Below are 23,804 nucleotides of genomic sequence, written 5' to 3' on the forward strand. Positions count from 1 at the left end.
CAAGAACTGTGATACAAGAAACTCAACAAGTGGGGGATTGATACTATGAACTAATTAAATTTTCTAACAAAAGTCAATCAAATAAACAAAATATAAAATTATCAACGACACCCTAATGACGTAATGACAAACAAGGGAAACACAAGACTCTTTTATATAAGAGCATAGGTAAATAAATTATTGTTTTGTAAAAATAATGATGCATTGACTAGAGATTTCTTGGGGTGGATCAAGACTAGTTGCAGAAATTACAATAGGGAACATGATTGATCATATTTGGAGCTTTTGGGACAATTTCACTGCTTTCATATAGGGTGGTGGCTTTTTCGTTTGCTTTTAACTCTATTGGCTGGATTTGATCTAAGCGATTTTGCTCTTATTGGAATGTTATAAATAGAGCTCAATATGCACATGTGCCAAATCCAGAGATATTTGTAAGATAAGCAAGATTGTTGCTTCAAATGGATAATGCTTTGAATAAATTAATTTTTTATTAACACATCAAGCGAAGGTTATTTGCTTACAGAAAAAAAGATGGAATCATAATTGTACGTAACATACCTGGTTCTGTTGAGTATATATATGGTGTAATAATTCTACGCCAATGAATTTCTTGATAGCATTCAGCAGCATATGAGTAATTATCTTAGGTACTAAATCTTTGGTGGATTTGTTCACGATTGTTGTATAACTGTCGACTAGATTCCTGATTATCTCCACTTGACGTTTCAGCTGTGGATCCTGTTCTTCTACGATCTCCGACTGAACCAGCAATATTCGTTAGATTAATTGTGAAAACTGGGCGGAAAAAGCACTTACTCCGTTTTCGTCGTGAGAATCCTTGTCCGGGTAAATACCGGCCCGCAGGAACGAGGCTTTCCACGAGTCCTCTTCTTCCAAGGAGGCACAACTGAGTTCAAGTATTTTGTGATCCTATAAAAGTAATAAGAAAAAGAAATTTGAAAATTCGGATTTCCAAATTACCTATTAATGATGTACATCGTGGATCAACAGTCCCGCTACCATTGACGCAATTTCCGCTGAGTGCCGAACTATTTCTACTCCTTCTTATGGCATATATTTATCCAAAATAAAATTTGAACGTGTAGACAACACAATGGTTATAGCGAAAATAAGCTAAGCATCACATAACCAGGATGGCGCGTAATCAAAATAGTAGCGGGACTTTTGCCTTATATATGCACTGTAGAACTTGAAAGTTGATAAAGATGAAAAAAGGACCAAAGTGGCTTTCTAAAGACTTCTTTGAGATCAGTTTTACAGTTTTTGAGATTTCTTGTATCAATAAAGTTGATATATTTAAGTTTTAACATTTAACAAAATATCATGTAGATAAATATTAGTTTTGGAAACTATCGACTGAAATTGACTATTGACTGTTTAGTAACTGACTACTTTTCACTACCGACTGTTTCAGTCGTACTTTTAGTTACTATTTTTGGTTCTACTAGTTTCATTCGACTGATTTTAACGTTCTGGCTCGGTCGTCCTAGCCATGACCTTGACAAAAATGTACCCAATTTATGCTTACATAGATGTATATGTAATATATATAGTTTTATGGTTTTTTTTTGGTAGTTTGCTTGTAAATAACAATATATTGTATATTAACATTATAGCATTTTGGTACGATATTTTTCAAGATTGTTAGTGTAATAGGGTAAACATTAAAATTGGGAATAATAAATAGTAAAATATTTTGACTGTTTTTATGGCAATAGTAGGTAATATTTCCATTACTCTCGATTTTTGTTAAAAAATATTTCCGTTCAATAATAAATAAAGCATTCATATCACTTCTTCTGGTTATCACATAGATAACAAGATACATTATTTATCAATTGATAATTTATATAGTAATTTATTTCAAATTTGTGGGAACAAGAGTTCTTAATTAATAACCAAACTGATCACAAAAATTTCCATATTAGTATTAATATTTTGTAAATTATTTGATTTAGTCACAACTTCACAGAGTATGCCCTTACGAGAATATACACTGAAACAATAGCAAAAGAAAAACAAACCCAGGACAATTAAGATAGTGATATAAATATTCGTAAAACTAAAAGTGTATTCCAAATGATATCACTGAATACGAAATAACATTTTAAAAAAATGAGAAGGACGCACAATTTGGAAAATTGTTTATAATGATCTGTTATCACTCAACACTAATCAAGAGAAAGTATTAAAGAAGATTTGAACAATTAAAAAATCAATTCAGTTGAGAAAATTACCATACATTCACGATATATTACCATTGCTATTTTCACCCGTTTATTTATAAATATGCTCGAATGTTAAAATGTCAAATTATAAGGGCTGATCACTTTTCCTTCAAAAAGCTTTATTTTCCATCTTTCCAGCGACATGGGCCTTATCCAAAGATCCAGGTTGTAACCATTTAATTACTAGCCAGGCCGTGGTTCACAATATTAACAAGTAGAATAATCAGGAAATGCTAAGCCTGGCCAGAGCGCCGGGTACACCACAAATTCAAAAATACGTCATTCAATTAGTGTTGCTAGAATATTATGCGACAAAAACATTTTTATTTCGTTTCAACAACTGGAACAGCCTGGAACTTGTTGATCCGGTCTGTCTTGAATGTCGATGTGGATTACCCTTCAGAACGAAAACGAGTTTTAGCGCTTGGTTCCGTTTCGTCCTTCTCTACTGCTTAACTTTTACCTGGCAGGCATTGAAATAAGAGATATTGGAACAGCTCGGAATGGTATTTCCATCCAATTCGTGAGGTAGCCCTTTTCCTTCCTTTTGGATCTTGCCCATCTCATGTAAATGTCGTTTGAGCTGAGTTTTCATCCAACAAGTATTGTTATTCCTTGTATTCGAACCATTTTGTTCCTTCAGGAAATTATTTCTCATTGGCATCATAATCAACACTTTTAAATAGTTGAAAGCAAACAAAATGGAAACAAAGACAAAAATTGGACAAAGAGATATAGTGGCATCATGATAAATTTGCAAAGGTATTTAAAAGGCTTGAAACCAAATAGAAAAAGTAATTAATGTCTAAAATGCAATATAGGGAGCTGTCGAAACCATCGGATTTAATAATTAGTCTACAACCTAACCTAGCTTAGTAGTCGCTCACGTTGATACTTCGCCTTTTACTAATAGATACAGCTGATCAAAATATCCGCAATCGCCTAATAATTGAATTGTATGTGTTTCTCGCAGTAAATATGCGTTCGTTAGAATATTTTTATTTACTGTTTTAAAACTGCATATTCAGGTTTAGCTAATTTTAAATAAAAATATTACTTTTATATACCACTTTCTTTTTGGTGAAATAACTCCAAAAAACTGCATATTCAGGTTTAGCTAATTTTAAATAAAAATATTACTTTTATATACCACTTTCTTTTTGGTGAAATAACTCCAAAGAACTGCATATTCAGGTTTAGCTAATTTTAAATAAAAATATTACTTTTATATACCACTTTCTTTTTGGTGAAATAACTCCAAAGAACTACCTACTAAATAAACTTAATTATTCAGTATTTACCTTATACACGTTCTTTCCCCTCAGGTTAAACAGAGCAAAGGTGTGCCTTCTGGACATAAATTTCGATTCCAGATCCCTGAGTTTCAGACCGTTCGTGGGTAAAATGTATTGGATTTCTTTCATCGTATTATCCTTGAACCAGGAGAGATTGTCAGATGTTAGCACGAACCAAAATTCGCGCGAACCTTCAAAAGTACTTTTGTTATAAAATTATTGAAATTTATTGATTGATTGAATACCTTTTATAAAACTAGTATTGTGTATAGTCATGTATCCCATCCGGATCACTTGATCCCCTGGCAGGTTTCTGGCCCGATTCGTTGAACCATCTGCTTGATTTTCAGCACTAAAACGATAACGTAATAATTATTAAATTACTATTTATGAATCGAAAAATTATTAGGCCTATGAATTAGTTTTAATGGATTTCTTAAGTTGAAAACCTTATTGTGAAAAATCACTACAACTATGTTTTCCATCCATAGCCGTTACTGTTTCCCATCTTTTAAGCAATTTACGGTTTGGCATTCTTCTTTAGAGACTATCCACGAATTGATCTAATTTTTGATATTTTCATCCAATTTCAAGTGAAGCGATACTCAGACAGATCACGACTCATATGTCGGAACAACTAGTAATCTGAAGGAGCAAGGTCTAGAGGATACGGATGATGGGGTGGCACTTTTACCACCCATTTTAATGTTTCCAAATATTTTTTCTCCACTCTTGCAATATGTGGTCGAGAGTTGTCCTGCTGAAGAATAACATAAAGAGCGAAGGTAATTTTAACATCAGCGAAAACGAAGAAATAATAAAACAAAATGTACCACAGCAAAAAAAAATTAATATGCAGTCCTATATGATCTTCGATAATTACAAGACCATATATTGCATATGGTACTTCACGTCTAAACATATATTTGAAAATCAATAGATAGCTGGACAAAGAATATTTTGAAACCCAAAAGGTATCAAGGACCATTGTAAACTAATGTATATGTCAAATGTATAACAGTTCAATTGAAAAGTCGCGGGCCTTACACATAGATAGCGCTACTAGAAGATGTTTTTTAGTTAGCCCTAACCCTCAAAAGATGCGTGTATAAATTTGACAGCTGTCGGATCATTAGTTTGTGAATTATAGCATTTTGAGTGAAGCAACTTTTGTTATTGTGAAAAAAAGGATAAAAACTGTATTGATTTGTCCTTGGAGTCGATCGAACCCCGTCACTGTTCATCACCCGTCACTGTTCGATGCCGAAATTACTTCCGATCATATGTTCGAAGCAGCATTTTACAGACGATTTTCGATTTTCCATTTACCCGTCATTCAACTAATGTGGTACTCATGTTCCCATCTTATCGGTCACTAATCATTACTTGGGTCATATTTAAAACGTCTGCCAATTATTTTTGAGTTTTGGTTTGGTCTTCATCCAATAACTTAACTAGTATTTAAGATTAAAGCATGATAACCCTAAGTTTCTACTAGAAAACGATGACTTTCAACGGCTTTTTCATTTTGAATAAATAAGAAAAGTAAATGCGTGCCGCAAACTCACTTTTTCAGGCACGATACTCGATATTTCTAATGAGGTATAATTTTATGGGTGTTGTTCCTTTTATTTTATGGTGTTCCTTTCGCAAATAAAATATCCATAGCTTTGAAGGTTGATGTCAATAGAATATAAAGACATATGAGTCAAATCATAATATTGCATATATAGCGACCGTTGTGACCCTTTAGACCACTATATAAGCATCTACATTACCAAGCGGTTCCCGGCTATAAAAGACCACCACGACTTCTCTTCCTCTTTTCCCTACCCCTTGTAACAGTACCACTTCCATAGCGCTTCTGTACTTCCTTAACCTATAATAATATCCTGTACATTCTCCCGTCGACCACATGTATCATTCATTATCTAAATAAACAAGTTTTTATTCAACCAATGTTTTCAGTTCCCGTGCGAATTCCTTCCACAAAATAGTAGTGACTGTTGGGACAAACAATCGCATAGACAGCCACATATTCCAACCGACCAGACGAACATTCCTACACTAGAATAAGGATACATATACAACCAACAAAATGTTATACTTTTATTTAAAAATATACTTTAATCTATCGCAGATACTTAACGCACAACCCCCATAAATTAAGAGTTATAAATTAACCGTGTTAGCAATCAAGTTCGATCTGGGATATGTAAATAAATCATTAGGTAATTCCTGACGGATAAATATCGCGGTAAATCGCTAGAACGATACTTACTTGCTGAACCCGATGAAGTCGTCGTGATTAGTGTTCATATAGCTCAGTTGGAAATCGATGTATAATAAAATTTGCTCCTTGCATTTCCGCTCCCCGATCCGGATCTGTTCCGATATTATCCTCTCGACGGTCTCTCTAAGGCAGGGATAACGGGACATCTGATTAAAGTCAAATTTACTATTCCATTACGAATTCCGGTACGAAATCACAAAAGATCAGATAACAGACATACGAATGTGAGTAAACCTATCGGATAATGAAATATAAAAGTCTGAGAGGGACCAGTCCGCTTCCTTTAGAGGTAGGAGATAATTTCGAACGTGTTCGCCCCGAAATCGGGTAGTCGTCGCTCCAGATTCCCATTCGTTATCCTTTTGTTTACCAAAAAGCTCCACGTTAACGTGTTCGAAATATATCATTTTAATTTCGCATACGTCAAGGCATTTTCTAGGAAAGTTAAGCTAACATTACTAATAAAAAACTTAAAACAAAATAAAGATATTTAACCATCGGAAAAAACAGACAATATTGAAGCAATAAATTTAACTATTGGTTTACAAGGTTTGCCGGTATAAAAATTTTAATTATTAACTTTAATGTTTTGAAGAATTTTGTAGATAACACACTTTACTAGTGCTAACACAAATCTAATTTTATCCACTGATCACATCACATAATATTCTGTCTCTTTTAAACTATAGGACATTGAATTTTAACCGACTTTCAAAAAGGAGGAGGTTACATGTTCGATTGTATATTTTTTATTATGTATGTTCGCCGATTTCTCCGTCAGTTATGGTATGATTTTCAAAACTCTTTTTTTCTTCGAAAGAATGCACTTCCGAGATGGGCCCATTGGAATTAAGTCAAGATCTGATGGTGGAATCCGGCGAAATCGAGGGCAAATCTTTCTAAGCACGAGCCTTATCATATGGGAAGCCCTAAAATTTTGCAGGCAACTGCTTCTACTGTGTAGTGGTTAGAGCATTCAGCTCAGTTCAGGTCACAGGTTCGATTCCCGAAGGGGGCAAATACTTTTTGTTATTGTTCTAGTGTAGTTAGAACATTTCTCAAATCACATAGATTAGGCAGCGGACCCCGGAACATGAAGTGTTCCTTATTTTTAATCATTGTTTATTCCTATTTTTTGCCAATACAGACTCTACCTATAGTAGGCCTACCCATTAGAGTACTTAATAAAAGAACTGTGTACTTTATTGAGTAAATATCTAAGACTGAAAACAGAAATATAAAATATTTTAACAAAAAAACTTAACCGAATTCAAAAAATAAATAAAAAACTAAATTTTTAAACCCTATTTAACCTATCTACTACACGTATTTTATATTCTACTGTATAGACATAATTTAGCTTAATACCTACCTAAACATATTTATCTATTTACAATATTATTTTAACTACTACCAACTGATCGGTTAAAAGTGGCTGTTGAGCCCACACAAAACAAAAATAATAATATAATTTTGTGATATATACATAAAATTATTACTTAACACTTGTACTGATCAAAGTTTCAATTGTCAAAACAGAGTGATGAGAGTGCAAAAAGCTAAAAGTGAGCACATCATTAATGTAAGATAATTGTAGTAAGAAAACAGACATACAGTGATATCAAAATTAGTTTACAATGAAACACAGCACCGAAGAAAACAAGAAATTAACGTAAATTTTAAATATGCTCTCTAATGAAAATAAAATTAAATTAAATTAAAACAAATGTATCACTTCCCTAACAAAGTTATAGCCTGGTGCTTATTAGTTTAATTTAATTTAATTTCTTCCGACACTTTCTTAGGAATTGCTGTAGCAATCCTCCCAGAACAATTATTAGGATCAAGGCGTTTTCTCCTTGGTTTGGAGCGAACCCTTCCTCCAAAGGTTCTGCAAATATATTTACTCTTTTCAGGATTGTTTCTGAGCTACTTCCTATCGTTTTTTCTAATAGAAGGCACTAATAGAACTCGTTACACACACATGCACACGATATATATATATATATATATATATATATATATACCTACAGTTTGATGTGGGTTCCGAACCACGGTCCTCGACATTGAGCCTACCGATTGGTGAGTGACCAACTTAGAAATCAACCCAGAAGACATCCGGTCTCACCCAGCCTGGTTACTGACGTGACTGGGTTAATTTTCCTTACCGGATATTGCACTCTTACTTAGGACAATCATAGATACTAAACAATCACAAACATAACTTTACGACCATGCACCAGCAGGATAGGAACTCACGATTATCGCAACAGTAGGTGGACTCTCCTGTCGCCCTTACCACTGCGCCAACCAAGCCGACTAAACACTGTTTTATTGACTTTATTGAAAAAAACGCTTTTAAATATACCTGTAAACTTTTATAGTAAATGTATCATCACAGGTAGCATAAAAAGTATCTATAAATTAATGAGAACTATGTGTTCTTTTATCTGATCTTTTGTGAATTTCGGAAAGAGCTTGTAACTCACCCTTTGAGTACAGGTGTTGATTATCTTAAACAATTCGGTTACCACTAAATCGACGCAGTTCATACATGGATCCTTCAGTCGTGTTATTTGCGTTTTAACGATCGCATCGAAGGCCAGACTTGGCGTAAACAATCCAATCTAGAAAAATTAAAAGATCAAATTTAATGTTAATAATAGCTGCAATACGGTTTTATAAGAACCATATGAGTTATAATGAAGTTCCCTATAGAAATCTTCTTAACTAAAAATGTATCTATCAAATTCATATCAATTACAAAATTAATTGTTATAATAAGTGGTTGAGTTGTATCTTTAGTGTAGAACTTCTCCTTGGAAGCAGCACATATCATATATCATAATCAAACTAATATTTGTAGCTTATAAACTGAATATATGATATACGTCTGCTAAAGATATTTGATTAGAACCTCTGAGTTGTGTATTAGGACGAAGGAATAATTTATATGAAAATACCAGGAAGATCTTCTGCCCCATCGATAAAAGCTAATGAAATAACACTTTTGTTACAACTTACTACTATTGTGAACGTAATTTTGATCAGCGTTATCTTGTTATAAGAGTGTGGGATGACGATAAATCATAACTTGTACTTAAGCTAATAATTTATCTAGATTCTCTATAAAATGATTGATTTTAATAGAAAAATGATTTTATATCAAAATAGGAAAAACCAGTACTGAAACTAGTGTTAAAATGAGAAATATAACTGTAATATTTTCTTGTTTCCCAAAGTTCACATCTGCATTGAATGAGGCTATATCTGGAATAGTTTATATGATAGAAGAATTGTATTGAGAAGTATATTTCAATATAATTGGTTCAGTTGAAATTGAGATATCATATCAACTCGAAAAAAAATAGTTCCAATAAAAGACAATATTAAAAATGAATCGAATTTTTCAAATGTTTAAACTATACTAAATTTTTTTTCGATCTAACTACAAAATACACCAAATTTAAAGGAAAACTCTTTCTACACTGGTACAGAATCTCTCTGGAAATACGGAAACAATGTTTTACTAATATTCTTTGTCATAGCGACGCCTTTATTAAACATGAACTTTTTGGTTATTTTTGTTACAGAACATTACAAGGATTCGGAACATATCGAACCTAAACTTTGATTTTTTGGTGATTTTTTATATCCTTGAAACTTCTATGAATTCTAAATAAAACTTAAACCTTCAAATCGGGGACCTTCTTAACAATCTTTGTGTGATAAATAATTATACACAAATAATATCTTATCCAATTCATTATTCAGCCATATCAATAACCTTGAAAGTAAACAATACGGTATATTAAATTTAATTATTTAAGCCAATGAAAATCTATAAATAATACAAAATTTGCATAATTCAAATAAAATGTCGTTATATCAACAGAATCCATCTAATTGGTGTATCCCAAACGAAGAAAAAAGAGCTTATTTCTCCTATGATCATCGCTAGATAGAGAACACGGCTATATAATTGTATGTCTCTGAAAATGTAAAGTCTCGTGCCTGAAAACGTCCATTTACGGGACGCATTATTTTTCTTATTTAAGCATGCTTTAACCTGAAAAACATGTGACATGTAGTTTCGAAAAATTCCAAAGTTTGAAGATGCGTAAGTACAAGAGTTATTGGACGAAGACCCAAACGGAACTCAAAAACAATTGGCAGAAGCGTCAAATAGAGCCCAAGAAATGATTAGCGATGGATTACGAGCAATAGGAAGGGTTCAAAACATAGGAAGATCGGTGCCCCATTAATTAAATGACAGACCTATGGAAAATCGAAAAATCGTCTATGGTGAAACAATTAATAGTGATCACTACTGGCAAAAATGGTTAATTTAAACCATGACACGGTAAAGTCATTTTACATCACGATAACGCGCCGTCTACGACGAAGTTCTACGACTAAACTTTGCTTTAGGTACTACTGGTTTGATGTCTTAGTGCAACCACATATTTGCACCCCAAGGTCAAAGTTGGCTTTATGATTAACTGATAAACTAATCCCTTTCATTTTAGGTCAAGTTGAGAGTATTTTCCGTCTAACCACTGCAGTTGCTACATGATGTTTCCTATTTAACCTACCATAGAGTTATATTCCGAGGTATTTGGCTGATTCTGCATAAGGAATCGGGCATCTGTCGAGTAATATAATTAGGTTTTGTCCTTTAGCCGCAACGCAGAATTAACATGGACAGATTTGGAGCTATTAAGTTATATTTTTCAATCTCTGGTTCATTTGTAGATCCTATTAATCGCTACTTGTACTTACTCTACAACCTTAGACAGAGATGCATCTTTTGCCATGACAACTGTGTTGTCGCAAAATGTTCCTAGTGCTGTTCCTGTTGTTGGGATATCAACAGTATAAAGCAGATATAGGGGTGGTCCCAAGACACTACCCTATGGAACTCCAGCCGAAATAGGTTTAAGTGTTGAGAATGTTTGAATGAGCAGTGCTTCCGCGGTAGCAATTTTCTCTTTCTATATATTAATCCCAAATGCCATACCCGGTCAAACGATTGTGACACGTCCAGAAATATTGCAGGCCAGTATTTCCTATCTTCGATAACGTTTTCAACAACCGCTCTTTGCAGTTGATCGAATGTCGAATGGCTATTTCGAATCCAAACTGGGAATCTGATATTTGTATAAACAGTTTAATGCGTTTTAACAGCATTTTCTCAAATAATTTTGATATCGCAGGTAGCAACGAAAGAGGCCTCTAAGATCCAACTTGTTCTGCCGGTTTGTCAGGTTTTTTTAAGCGTAATTATTCGAGAAACCTTAAGACATTCCGGAGCCTGATTCAGTCTCAAACAGGCTTTGAATATATATGTCAACATGACTATTGCTTTTCGTGGCACTTCTTTTAGTAACCTAGGTGAAATATGATTAGTTCCAAGAGCCTTTTTAAGATTGAGGTTGTTGTCAATTTCTGTGGCAACTTCTATTGAAGAAGTCAGATTTACAGTTACATCGTGCTGATTGTAGATTCTATATCATGCAGTCCTACGATTAATTACCAATGCTTATCGCAACGTAACCAAACAAGAGCTGCTCGATGACCTTGAAATCAAATTAATACACGAAGTTATCCAAGATTTCGCCTTAAAACATGAAATAAGATCGCTAAATCACAGCAATACACCTGTTGGATATCACGCAAGAAATCAGAAGATTGAAGCGAACCGAACCACACGAACTTGTTTAGTGTATAAGTCTATAAGCGTATAAGTTTAGTTAATTTGGGAAATACATACTAATGTATTAATCCCCTACTCCTCTTGCTTGTGTATTAATGCAAGTACAACAGAACAGTAATATAAATTAAATTGTAAATTAAGATTGTACTATGCATATCTAATGTAAGATATAAATATATTTGTGGTTATTGCACAGTTTCTCAGATATGGGAAAGTGTAGAAATTAAATGGCAGTACCTTTTCCTACAAAAGTGAGGACAGGTGGATTTGCGCGGAGAGAAAGTTCAACCATTCTCACTGACCCAAATCAGTAGCATGTTTATGCAGCGTTGTAGTATGGACCTGTTAATCTTATGGTACCTGTCTATAAAAAATGTGGACCGCTTCACGGTTTTGCGTGGCGTCCTTGTGCAGGAACCATACTAATCTTCTCTGTATTGTTCCAATTTTAATATATGTAATTTAAAATATCTTAGTTGTAGTTATTTTTTTGTATATTTTAAAGTCTCATTTTACCAACGAAGGTTTATCTGGAATAGACCTACAGTTTAACGTGGGCTCCGAACCACGGTCCTCGGTATTAAGACTGGCGATGGACCAATTTAGAAATCATCCCAGAAGACATACGGTCTTACCCAGCCTGGTTATCGGATTTTACACTCTTGCCTAAGAACAACCACAAATGTTAAACAATTACAAGCAAAAATATACGACCATGCTCCAGCAGGATTTGAAACCGAGACTACCAAACAGTTGGCGGACCGTTATGTCGCCTTTACCACTGCGCCAACCAAGTAGGCTCATACTTATTTGTTACTATGTTCAGACAGAGAAAATTCATGTGTTAGTGTTACACTAGCTTTAATAAATAAATTAAATCTCAATAAAATAATTTAATTAAATCCGAACCAACAAGTGAGTCTCCCTTAAACGCATTCACATTTCCTTAAAATCAAATAATCACAATAAACACACGGGCACGTTCACTTACCCTAATGCCATGAATATTACATATCGCTATCGCTATCTCCCTCCTCAGCTCGTCCTCGTCGAATTCCTGCTTCACGATCTCAAAGGGGAACCTCTCGTGGAAGAGGGAGTTTATTTTTGCGCCTCCGCATAGCTCGCTGGTGTCCACGTCGCTCGATCTGGAGCCCTCCAGAGCCTTTTCGAATTCCAGCGTGAAGTTCTGAATCATCCTGAAACGAGATTATCGTGCCCGGGTCTAGATCAAACGGACTGACGCCGCGCCAAAAAAAACGGGTGCTTACCGAACCACAGTTTTAACATCTTCGGTATTTCCCGTCATAATTTATTATTTAAAAATAAAAAATTTTATCTAAAATGACTTAACACTAACAGGCAAGGCGACAAATTTACTTAAATGTCATGTATTTGACATTTTGACAACTTTGACTTTTATGACATTATTTTTATTAATTTTATTTAACAAGGTATAGAGCACAAAACACAAATATAGAATGGGAACTTAAAAGGACACACCATAGTGTATTATATAGAGGTTTAACTCAAATAGGCGAAACTGAGGGAATATTTTATGTGGTTGCAAAGGCATTGGATTGGCTAATTTCCCTAACCGGCTTGTTTGTTTCTATGGTTGGTTTGTGACGCCATTTATGTGTGTCTGACATTGAATACCACCAGTATTTTTGTGCCTTAATTATAATCACTATTATTTGATTATAATGTATCTTCATCCTCAAAAGTGTTGAGTATCCAGTGGAACGTGCGGAAATAAAAAAAACCAGACGTCTTTTCCTTAGAAGAAACAGCCCAAGTTCTATTTTCTATTCAATTATACTAGTAATATAACAAATTAGAAGATTACATTCAAAGATCTTAGATCACTCTTAACAATGGACAAGAAACGAGATGCATCAATTAAGAAACTTTAAATGACTAGCGATAAATGAATACATTTTATCTAGCAATGAAAAATATAACTTAACGGTGTGAGGTCGCTCGGTTCTCAATAAGTTCGCAAAAAAAAACTTAAAATGAGTCATTAGTTGGGAAATATCATTTTCTATACTATACAAATTAACAGTGCGAAATGTCGAGGAATTAAACTAATGGCCCTAATAAACATATTAAGAGCAATAAATACTAGTAAAACAAAAAAAGCAATAACAAATATATTCTCCGATTTCAGAAATTCTATGGTTGAAGTACTAAAATCAATATAGTTTTATAATATATTACGCAACACTAACAAATATTCATATACTATAGTGAGTAGGTACTAGTATTAATATTGTTAGAAGCAACTTAATAATATAGGTGTAATATGAGAATTTCAAAAAAAAATTAAATAGTATCAAAGATCATTAACATTTTTAACATGAACATTTACTCAACAGAATCAAGAAATAATAAAAGAAGTTAAATTGCATTACCAAGATGAAGTAGACCAAAAATGTTAAAAATAAACGAGCAGAACTTCTGGAGTTTAAGGCTTAAGAAATATGTTAGGTACTTGGACAATAATGCTAATACCTCTACGCAACAAATTTTAGAACCATCTTAAATCTACTATGAGCAGCTGTAGATATGCACAAAGAAATTCTATATTGAAATAATAGAAAAATAACAACAAAATCCCTAGAAGTATTATCTACAAACAATGAAAGAACATCAACAGAAATTGCTTGAAGTATACTTAAGAGAAAACTCTTCTAACCAGGTGTAATATTGAATTAAATTGTGTGAAAATAAATTGAATTTAAACATCATCATCAAACACACTTCAAGTTTAGGTTTCTGAAAATCATTATACGGCAAAATTATCAAATAGTGATATTAATATTAATATGAACACTAAAAATAAAATATCTACATACCTTGATGTTCTATTCAAGGTTTATGAAATTTACGAAATATATAAAAACGGTGAGAAGTTTATTTTAATATAAACATAATTTAATACAATTACTTCAGAGGAAACTGTTCTAAAAGTATCCATAGATAACTTAGACTTATCCAGCTTTCTGAAGGATGTAGAAGATTGCTCCAAACACTGTTGGGTAATATAGTATTTAAATAGGGTAAAGATAACCCACTAAGAAATCTAATGGAACTTTCAGACACTACTTTTAAAAGAATATAATTTTTAAAATCATATAAAATTAAGGAAGACTTCTGGAAACAGGAATGAAATTGACATGAGGTTTGGTAAAAAACAATTACAATAGTGAAAAAGGATATACAAGCAAGAACGTTCTGGATATGTAGAAAGAATCATTATCTACAACAACACCTTCTGTTTGGATGAATTCGATCAGATATATTGAAGAAAAAATGGTGATGAAATCGTGAACAAGTGTTAGACAGATTGAGAATTAGTTATTCACTTGAATAGCTATTCTGAATATAATATTATGATTCCATCCATGATGTCCATCAAGACAGAGTGATGAGAGTGGAAACAACTAAATGTGAGTATATAATTAATATAGCATGTATAAAAAAATCGAATTCAAACATCATCACCTGTCCATCATCAAAGACCCTTTAGTTTAAGTTTTGGACATTATTATACGGAAAAATTGTAATATATTTGAAACTAATCATAATATACGTATCATCAAGTATTCTTAATAGAATATATAGACAGTGTTCTTGTTAAATAAAACGAAAAAATATTTACTCACTGAAGCAGTGCTTTGCTTTTAAAAGTCGGATCATCATGCGAAAAATTCTTCAAGTCTCCTAATTCGCTATCCAACTTTAACATTTGTTTTTGTAGATTGTCTCTCAATCTCGGAAGTGTATTTCGAATATGGTTTATAAGTTGCGAATTCAAGACCTTTTGGAGATAAACCGTACCAAGTCTGTCGGCCATATGACGATAGGTCTCGTTCCTAAAATAAATCGCAAAACGTTTGTAGTTTTAGAAGATTGTAATTTTAACTTACTATATATACCTCGTGAAAAATTTTCTTTCGGCCTCAATTTGGACTTTGATATCTTTGTTGCCCTCTAGGTCTCTTTGAGATCTATTTATAACACCCACGTAGCCTCGTCTCAGTGGAAACAATCTGTTTTCTAGGATGTCTAAGGCATCTGTACCTTGATCCATTAAATCAATTTTCGTCAATACACCTATTGTTCGAAAACCTTTAAGAGAATAAAAACGGATTATATGTTATATGGTCTTATTTAATAAAGTGTCTTTAAGATTTCAACATTTTAACAACAATATAATTTGTTGTAATCAGTTTTATAATATTGAAAAAAATATTTCAAGAATTATATGCTTTCTCGCATTTTTGGTTAGCCAATTAGTATTAGCTATCTGCTAGTTAAGTTTTTGGTATATAAACAGATAAACTATAATTAAACAAATTCGATCTGCTGCAAAAGAAGCTAGAATATGAGGTATACCACCCCCTTGAAATTGGGGAACTGATAAATGAAAGAGTTGCTGTTGATAAATGAAAGCCAGGAAGCAAACAAATATTACTCGCTATGTAAAGCAACTCGGAGATGTAAAAGACCAGTTATCAAAGTACCGCATGTTAAAAAGGATGAACAGGAATATTTCCTAGACAGTGTGGATTAATTAGTGTAATCTTCAGTGAATAAATCTATTTTAATTTCAAAAATGTACGGATATTGGCCGTACCTAACCGAAAACTCTAATAATCAATCCAATTACGTAACTTTTTAATACACTAACTTAGCTTTTTCAATAAGTATATATTAACTAAGAACTTCAATTATGGACATATTTATGTAAAAAATATAAATTAGAACTTTCTTAACGGACAGAATCTACTAGAGCTATGATTCTCTTTTGAGAAAATTAACAAAGCATATCAGCCCCATACAAAAGAGCAGTGTAGAGCAATGTTAAGAGCAAATAAGGATAGTATTTTAAGGAAAATTTATCAGTGTACAAAAATAAACAAAAAGGTTTTGCAGCATGAATTGTTAATTCAAAAAATTTGGGAAATAGTTCATATAATAAGTTAAATATCATCTACTAACCCCTTACTACTTGAGAGATTTCTATCCTATAATCTACTAAACATTTCTCTATAATATCGGATATATATATATATATATATATATATATATATATATATATATATAAATATACATATATATATATATATATATATATATATATATATATATATATTCCGTTCAAATTAGCAGTGAACTCAAGTCATCAAGATGTTTAACGTAAATTCAGATTTAATAAATATTAAATAAATTAATTAATTTAATAAAATTCTTCAAAACATTAGTGATAGTAAAAGATGATATAAGAGCTATCGTTGTTTTGGCAAATAGTTCCTTAATATTTGTTATTACCCTGTTTGTCAATCAATAACTTCGAACAGGGACGAGGTAATGGGAGCCCGTTCTTACCACTAAATTACCTTGATGTTCTTTTTAATGTTTATGAAATTTATGAAATGTATAAAACAGTGAGTAGTTTTTTAATATATACATAACTTAATACAATTACTTCAGAGGAAACTGTTCTGAAAGTATCCATAGATAACTTAGAGATATGCAGCTATGCTCTTTGAGGGTTGTAGAACATCTGAGTTTATCAACGAAAAACCACGAAGGAGTCTACTGAAACTTCCAAACAATCGATTTTTGAAAAAGATACATTTTCAAAAGCATATATAATTAAGGTGATTATAACTAAAGGTGATTATATTTAATTAATATATGGTAAATTCAGATTATCTTATTGCAGAGTGTGAAAGATTTATATGCATAGGTATGTTATGTACGTAATTGTTCAGGATATTCGTGAGCACTTGTTTAAATTATATGAGTAGAGGGAGAAATTTTGATTTTAACATCTAGCTTTTGTCTAGTGATGGTTGGCAACTCTTTTAGAGAAGATGGTAAGATGATAAATATCCAAACACTAACCATTGTGCAATTTATTACTAATCTATCTATTTAGAAATAATTATGATATTTACTAAATGTTGCTAAGTTAATTAATCAAATTTAATTCAAATACGACATCAAAATAAAAGAAAAATAAAAAATACCTTGCGGATCCACTTCTCTCGCTATTTGTAGTGCATCGGAGTTGGCTAAGTCGGCATTAGCAGGTATCACAGCCAATATCAAACAGGACTCTTTACAAATATACTCCATTATCATGCTCCTAATTTGTATCTCTATATCCGGTGGTTGATCACCAATCGGTATTTTGGTCATACCTGGTAGGTCCACGAGAGTCAGATTCAACACTGGAATTTAAAAATGATAAATTCATAGATTGACATAAACAAATTTAATATTGATATTAGATTTCCCGCTAGCGCTATCTATTGGCATGAGACAATCACAATTATTAGTATTTTATTTATTGTATATACGCGCTAAAATTTTATTTTACTGATTCATTTGAAGAAGTTTGCTACACAGGTCAATTGAAAAGTCAACGGCCTGACACATCGATGGCGCTAGAAGAATTAAATCCATATGTTTTAGCCTTAACACTCAAAGGATCATTAGTTTGTGAATTATAGCATTTTGAGTGAAGCAACTTTTCTAAATGTGAAAAAAATTTATAAAAAGGAATTTCGCGTGTTGATAAAATATTGCTATTTGAAGGGAAAAATACAGTTGAAGCAAAAACTTGGCTTAATGCCGAGTTTCCGAACACTGCCCCAGAAAAATCAATTATCAAGGATTGGTATGCTAAGTTTAGACATGGTGAAATAACCACCGAAGACGGTGAACGCAGTGGACGCCCAAAAGAGGTTGTTACCGACGAAAACATTCATCCGAGTGGACTGTACAGGATGAACCCGCTCCAAAGCATGCGAAAACGCAACAGTCAGCTGGCAAGGTTATTGACTACCTTGAAATAGTAAGAACCATCAACAGAGCGACTACTACATTGCGTTATTCGACCGTTCGAAGGACGAAATGGCCGAAAAATGGGCTCATTTGAAGAAAAAAGTGCTGTTTCACCAAGACAATGCACCGTGACAAAAATGCATGAATTGGTCTTCGAATTGCTTTCTTATCCACCATATTCTCCAGATTTAGCCCCCAGCGACTATTTCTTGTTCTCAGATCTCAAAAAAAATGCTGGCTGGGCAGACATTTTCGTCGAATGAAGAGGTGATCGCCGAAGCTGCAAAAGCAAAGGACATATGGTACTACAAAAATGGTATCGAAAAGTTGGAGGGTCGCTATAATCGGTATATTACCGTTGAAGGGTATTATGTTGAATGAAAAAACTAATTTTGCCAAAAAAAAAATGTTTTACTAGGGTAGGCCGGGGACTTTTCAACTGACCCGTTGTGATGATGCTGCTCCATCACAGTCAACAACTCCGTCGATCGTTAATTCCACAACCATGTCCAAATAATATAACCTGCATTTCAGGATTTTCTCTGGTTGACTCGCTGAAGTCTCTTTCTGAGCCTATATGAACTAAGCTAACTCTTAAATCAAATTCACCGAATATGAAGATCTTGTTGGTGACTTTATTCTTATGCATCTTTCATTTTCTATTTCTAATTAAAAAATTTAGTGTAAAATAGGAAGTGGTTAAATGGTTCGAATCGAATAGCACGAAATATTCCTATAACGAACTATTTTCCCTTTTCAATACTAAGGCGTCATCTATGGACAAAATTAAATAGCAATAGCATATATCTATGTGTATTGTATGTTACTGTCATATCGTAGATACATTAAAAGCAATTTTTGTCTCGTTATTGGCATTTTTTTTAAATTAGTTTACTAAAACACCTAGACAGATAACAGGTTCCAAATTGATTGATGTTTCAAACAAAGATTTTATTCAAGAAAAATGCTACCCCTTCCAAAAGAAAATTAATACATATAAATTGTTAATTTGTAAAGAATAGCAAAGAGTTGAAAACAATTTCGTTTTGTGATCATGTTTGGTTTCCTATCACAACTAGAAAACTATATTTATCCCAAGAAAACCCCCTATTTTATATAGTCTTTTGTATCTTTTATCAATGAATAACATTTGAGTCACATTTGTCTGTCTGAATATCCTTTTTAATGTGTTTTCAGATTATATTAAATGATAACCAAAACGAAATATACATATGTAACATATAGTTAAAGTAGGTTAAAGTACCATTTAAGTATTAATAAAATTCCTACAAATATTACATAGTTTAACAATGTCAGATAACGTATATATTTGAGGACCTCAGGTAAATATATATTAACATAACCGATTCTCTTATACATAGTGATTCTGAAAATTAAAAAAAGATTAATCTTTCAATTACTTACAAATTATTATATTTAGTATCGACCCCGGTAATGTTTAGTACCATGTACCACCTTGTATGTAACCTGTGAAGGAAGTGACATCTGGTATTTTTAACGAAAATAATTTGTCACCAAGTACCAGTGATTTGTGATGTATATTTAGGAGAATGTTTAAATAACGTTTTTTTGAGTGAGAAAAAAATATTAATGAAGTTAGTAAATACATAAAATATTTTCTCTATAAAATTTGATATATTCCTACAGCCTGGTATCTTTTTTTTCATATCACTGTAATCTGAATAACTTCATTATTAATACAACTGTTACAACTGTAGAAACAGTGAGCCAATGCGATAATATTGTGTTATTTACACTTAAAATCTTTATCTGTATCACTCGATATAATTATTGAGATTAAATAATAATCTAATTTTTATCGCGGTAAAAAATTATATCGCAACATTTCTAGTAAATTGAATGAACTTAATTACTTACCATTTGGTGAATAAACTCGTAATATAATGGGGATATTCGATATTCCCTTTTTGCCCTTTGTAACCCTATCTGTTTCGTCTTCAATTTCTTTCCTAACTTTATAAAAATCCACATATTTTTCACCCTTGTTATGTGCAAACTCGGCATATTCTGAAAAAAACATTTTTTGCAAATAAAAAAGAAAATTATAAAGTTATAGTAATTACCATATTTAGATTGAACTAGCTGTAGAATCAGTGGTCTCCTAGTGACAATTCCTTTTCCCCTGGGTAAGAAGTCTCTGAAAATAAAAAAAATGCTTTTAAAACTGAAAAATAGAATTTATTTAAAATTGTATAACATAATATGTATGTGTAACATTCGCAAATCAATTATTTATTGTCAAAATTGTCTCTCTTTCATTATAGTTTATTTTATAATCATTAGTAAATCTTAATAAATTTAGTATTTGTTGAATATTATTACAACCTCATAGATGTCAGTTATAAAATGGAAAAGGGTTTTAACCACAAAAACTGTTTTATTTTCCAGAAAGAAGAGGTTTAACGGCGATGCAAAGATGTTAAAGAAACGACCACAGGGATATTTTATCTGGACAACTCATATGTGTTATAAAAATAGTTTTTAACGATCGATTATAACTTCGTCTACCATTTTGCTTTTGAAGATCTTCGATATGGCACTGTTTCTATCCAAATCTCCATGATACTACGGAATGAATTTCCAAATTTCGGTTACTCCATATTCCATTAATCTACGGCTAAGCAACTGAGAAAAGCTAAGAAAATTACACTATCTTAATTCACAGCAACTTCAGTCCACCTTTATTGGACTTAAACCTTGAACTATGATGCATATGACATAGTTTACAGACTGGAGATATTTTTCAAAGCTTGGGTGTCTCTTACTTGGAACAGCTTATGGCTGGGGGTGATTAAACACCTTCAATCCACCTCTTGTGGCTTTACAGGTTCGGCTGCGATACTTTTGCCCAAATTCTACTTAACAATACCAAGAAACGCCTCAAGTAACTGCGGAACTATTACCGAACCAACCGATGATTGTTGTAAATTTCGTTAATTGACTGAACTCAAAAGAAAACAGCAGTAAGATCACCCAGAGTCCTACCCACTGCGAAAGTTATACCCACTATGTTACCCACTAAGTACCCACTAAGTTAAGTTAGTCAGTGTGTAGTAATGCTAACCATGGAATTCTCGAAGTTACATTTTCAATATTCTTGTTAAAATTGCATAAATCCTCTGAATCCTATTAAAAGCATTCAAATCCTTATGGTGATGCTCTGCTATCATATCCCAATTTTCTATTATAGTTTCAAGGATTTAAAAATCGGTGATATTGTTGTTAATGACAAATAACAGCCGGAAGAACGAAACGAAAAGAAAAAAAAGTCTGAAGACAGTGAAATGCTAACTTAATGAAAAAAGAAACTCAAACTATCAAAAAACTTTCAAAACAACTTTTCAATAGCGGTTTTCAGATATTTACAACTGATAGGAAAAATCAAAAAGGAAGAAAAATGGCTACCACATGAATATATGAAAAAAGCGTTCGAAATTTCGAACTCTTTCAACAGCATAGTTTTATCGCTTGCCAGTCGAAAAAAGAAGGATTTTCTGGGGCGTATTTTATTTTATATTGCAGAACAAATTTTATTTTGTTCTAGTGACTTTTCTATGACATTGGTGATTCTGCGAACATTGTTTCAGACCAATCATGGAATATTGTTTCCGAACATCAAATTGATGATCCAGAATAAGATGATTTTCCCTAATGATTGGTTTCATCCATTTCAATAAAAGTTTCTGAAATTTGTGCCTTATCTACAATAATTATATTAATAGTTTTACTATATAATAATACCTGGTGATCTTAACGATATTAAAATGTTGTCACCTTAAAAACAGAACAGGAAAAAATATATCTACCATATTAAAAAAAAAACATTATCAATAAATACACGTTGATACAATAAATATTTGTGGTTACAGCATAGAGTAACCCGTGAAATACAGCGTGTTCCGAATAACGCCCGTCCATGAATTACGATTAAAATGACAATATGATAGTTTTATACCAATTCTCCGATGGCCCCTTTGTATATTCAAGATTACGTTTTTGAATAATAGTTCCCTCCGGAATTCCTATCGATAAATAACCGTCCATAAAAAAAACTGGCAATAAAAGCGACCGAAACCACCAACAATATTTGTAGGACCCGGATCCTCTTCGGTCTCGATTGTTTGGACGTTCGGAAAAAATGTCTGCTTTCAAAGAGCGACTCGAGTGAAATAAAACGACCTAGAGAATCGGAATATAAAGCGGTCGGACGAGGTTCGAAACAGTGTTTCTCCGTTTAGTTTTGAAGAAAAAAAGTTTCCCTTATTTTACCATGTTCGATTATTTATTATCTGAAAAAGATTAAATACACAGTATTTAAAATACTACGAGGGTCACTATTTATGTTTCGGGAATTGGCAACGCTGTTGTCATGTGAGTCCATCTGATGGTTTCATCGTAAATTTTGACATTTTTGACGATATATGTGCTCAGAACATTTTGTCGCACGGACGCTATTTATTTATTTTATATTTAATTGAAAGTTTCGTCTCGGCAAAAAATGGAACGGAACCGCGAACATTTTCGTGCGATGATTTACGATATTCGATGTGCATTATCACAACAAGAGTGCAGCAACTTAATTTGACTTTTGGCGATGAAGCTCTACCAAAAACCGCCGTGTATCGCTGGTTTAGTGAATTTAATCGTGGTCGTAGTTCGCTGTCCGACGAGTTTCGTGAAGATCGTCCAAAATCGGCTGTTGTGCCAGAAAACATCGATGCTGTGTACGAAATGATTAAGCAAAATCGTCATGTCACCTATTATGAGATTGAGGCATCCCTCCATTAGTTCCACCAGCATATATGCGATTTTACATCAAGACTTAGCTGTGCGAAAGTTATGTTTGCGTTGGATCCCACACATTGATTGGTGCAAAGAAATGTTTATGAAATTCAATCGCGGTGCTTCGAAAGACATTTGTAAAATCGTAACAGGTGACGAATCATGGATATGTTCGTAAGTAAGCAGCGGTCGATTGTATGGGTGTTCCAAAATGAACCAAATCCAACAGAGCTGGTTCGCGCACGAAACACTTCAAAGAAAATGGTGGCCTGTTTCTTCGGGAAAACTGGTCAAATTACAACTGCGCCTCTAGAGGATCATAGGACAGTAAATTCTGATTGGTTTCTGCTCACAAACAAGAGACTATTAGAGCACTCAAAATATCGAATTGATGGGTCATCCGCCGTACAGCCCTGATTTGACACCCAATGACTTCTTTTTGTTCCCATCCGTGAAAAATAAACTGCGTGGTCAACGATTTTCATCGCCCGAAAGAATTATTGAAGCGTTCAAAAATCATGTTTTGAAGATACCTCATTCGGAATGGAATAAATGCTTTG

At 32.9% G+C, this 23,804-nt stretch overlaps 1 protein-coding gene and 1 non-coding gene across 6 annotated transcripts in view; both read right to left on the bottom strand.

The window, feature by feature from the left end:
* LOC143191583 (dynamin) overlaps window positions 1-23,804 on the bottom strand; it is a 52,644-nt gene that overhangs the window by 6,892 nt on the left and 21,948 nt on the right. For all 5 annotated transcript variants that reach the window (XR_013004555.1, XR_013004553.1, XR_013004554.1 and 2 more), the window contains exons 2-13: window positions 20,526-20,599; window positions 20,320-20,469; window positions 17,601-17,804; window positions 15,501-15,693; window positions 15,228-15,437; window positions 12,548-12,755; window positions 8,330-8,467; window positions 5,829-5,986; window positions 3,793-3,899; window positions 3,554-3,738; window positions 820-933; window positions 562-762 (exon numbers count right to left, since the gene is read on the bottom strand). Coding sequence is in view for 1 of the 5 variants with exons in the window: in XM_076396793.1 (XP_076252908.1) it covers window positions 562-762; window positions 820-933; window positions 3,554-3,738; window positions 3,793-3,899; window positions 5,829-5,986; window positions 8,330-8,467; window positions 12,548-12,755; window positions 15,228-15,437; window positions 15,501-15,693; window positions 17,601-17,804; window positions 20,320-20,469; window positions 20,526-20,599 (1,942 nt within the window). In the remaining 4 variants the exon portion in view is untranslated. The remainder of the gene's footprint in view (window positions 1-561; window positions 763-819; window positions 934-3,553; window positions 3,739-3,792; window positions 3,900-5,828; window positions 5,987-8,329; window positions 8,468-12,547; window positions 12,756-15,227; window positions 15,438-15,500; window positions 15,694-17,600; window positions 17,805-20,319; window positions 20,470-20,525; window positions 20,600-23,804) is intronic.
* On the bottom strand, window positions 11,926-12,028 carry LOC143192101 (U6 spliceosomal RNA). The gene has a single exon (XR_013004724.1). It is a non-coding gene; the product is annotated as a U6 spliceosomal RNA (small nuclear RNA).

This window comes from Rhynchophorus ferrugineus, unplaced genomic scaffold, assembly GCF_030347505.1.
Source record: "Rhynchophorus ferrugineus isolate W39M unplaced genomic scaffold, kcgeb_rfMv2 rfM2, whole genome shotgun sequence".
Classification (NCBI taxonomy): domain Eukaryota; kingdom Metazoa; phylum Arthropoda; class Insecta; order Coleoptera; family Curculionidae; genus Rhynchophorus; species Rhynchophorus ferrugineus.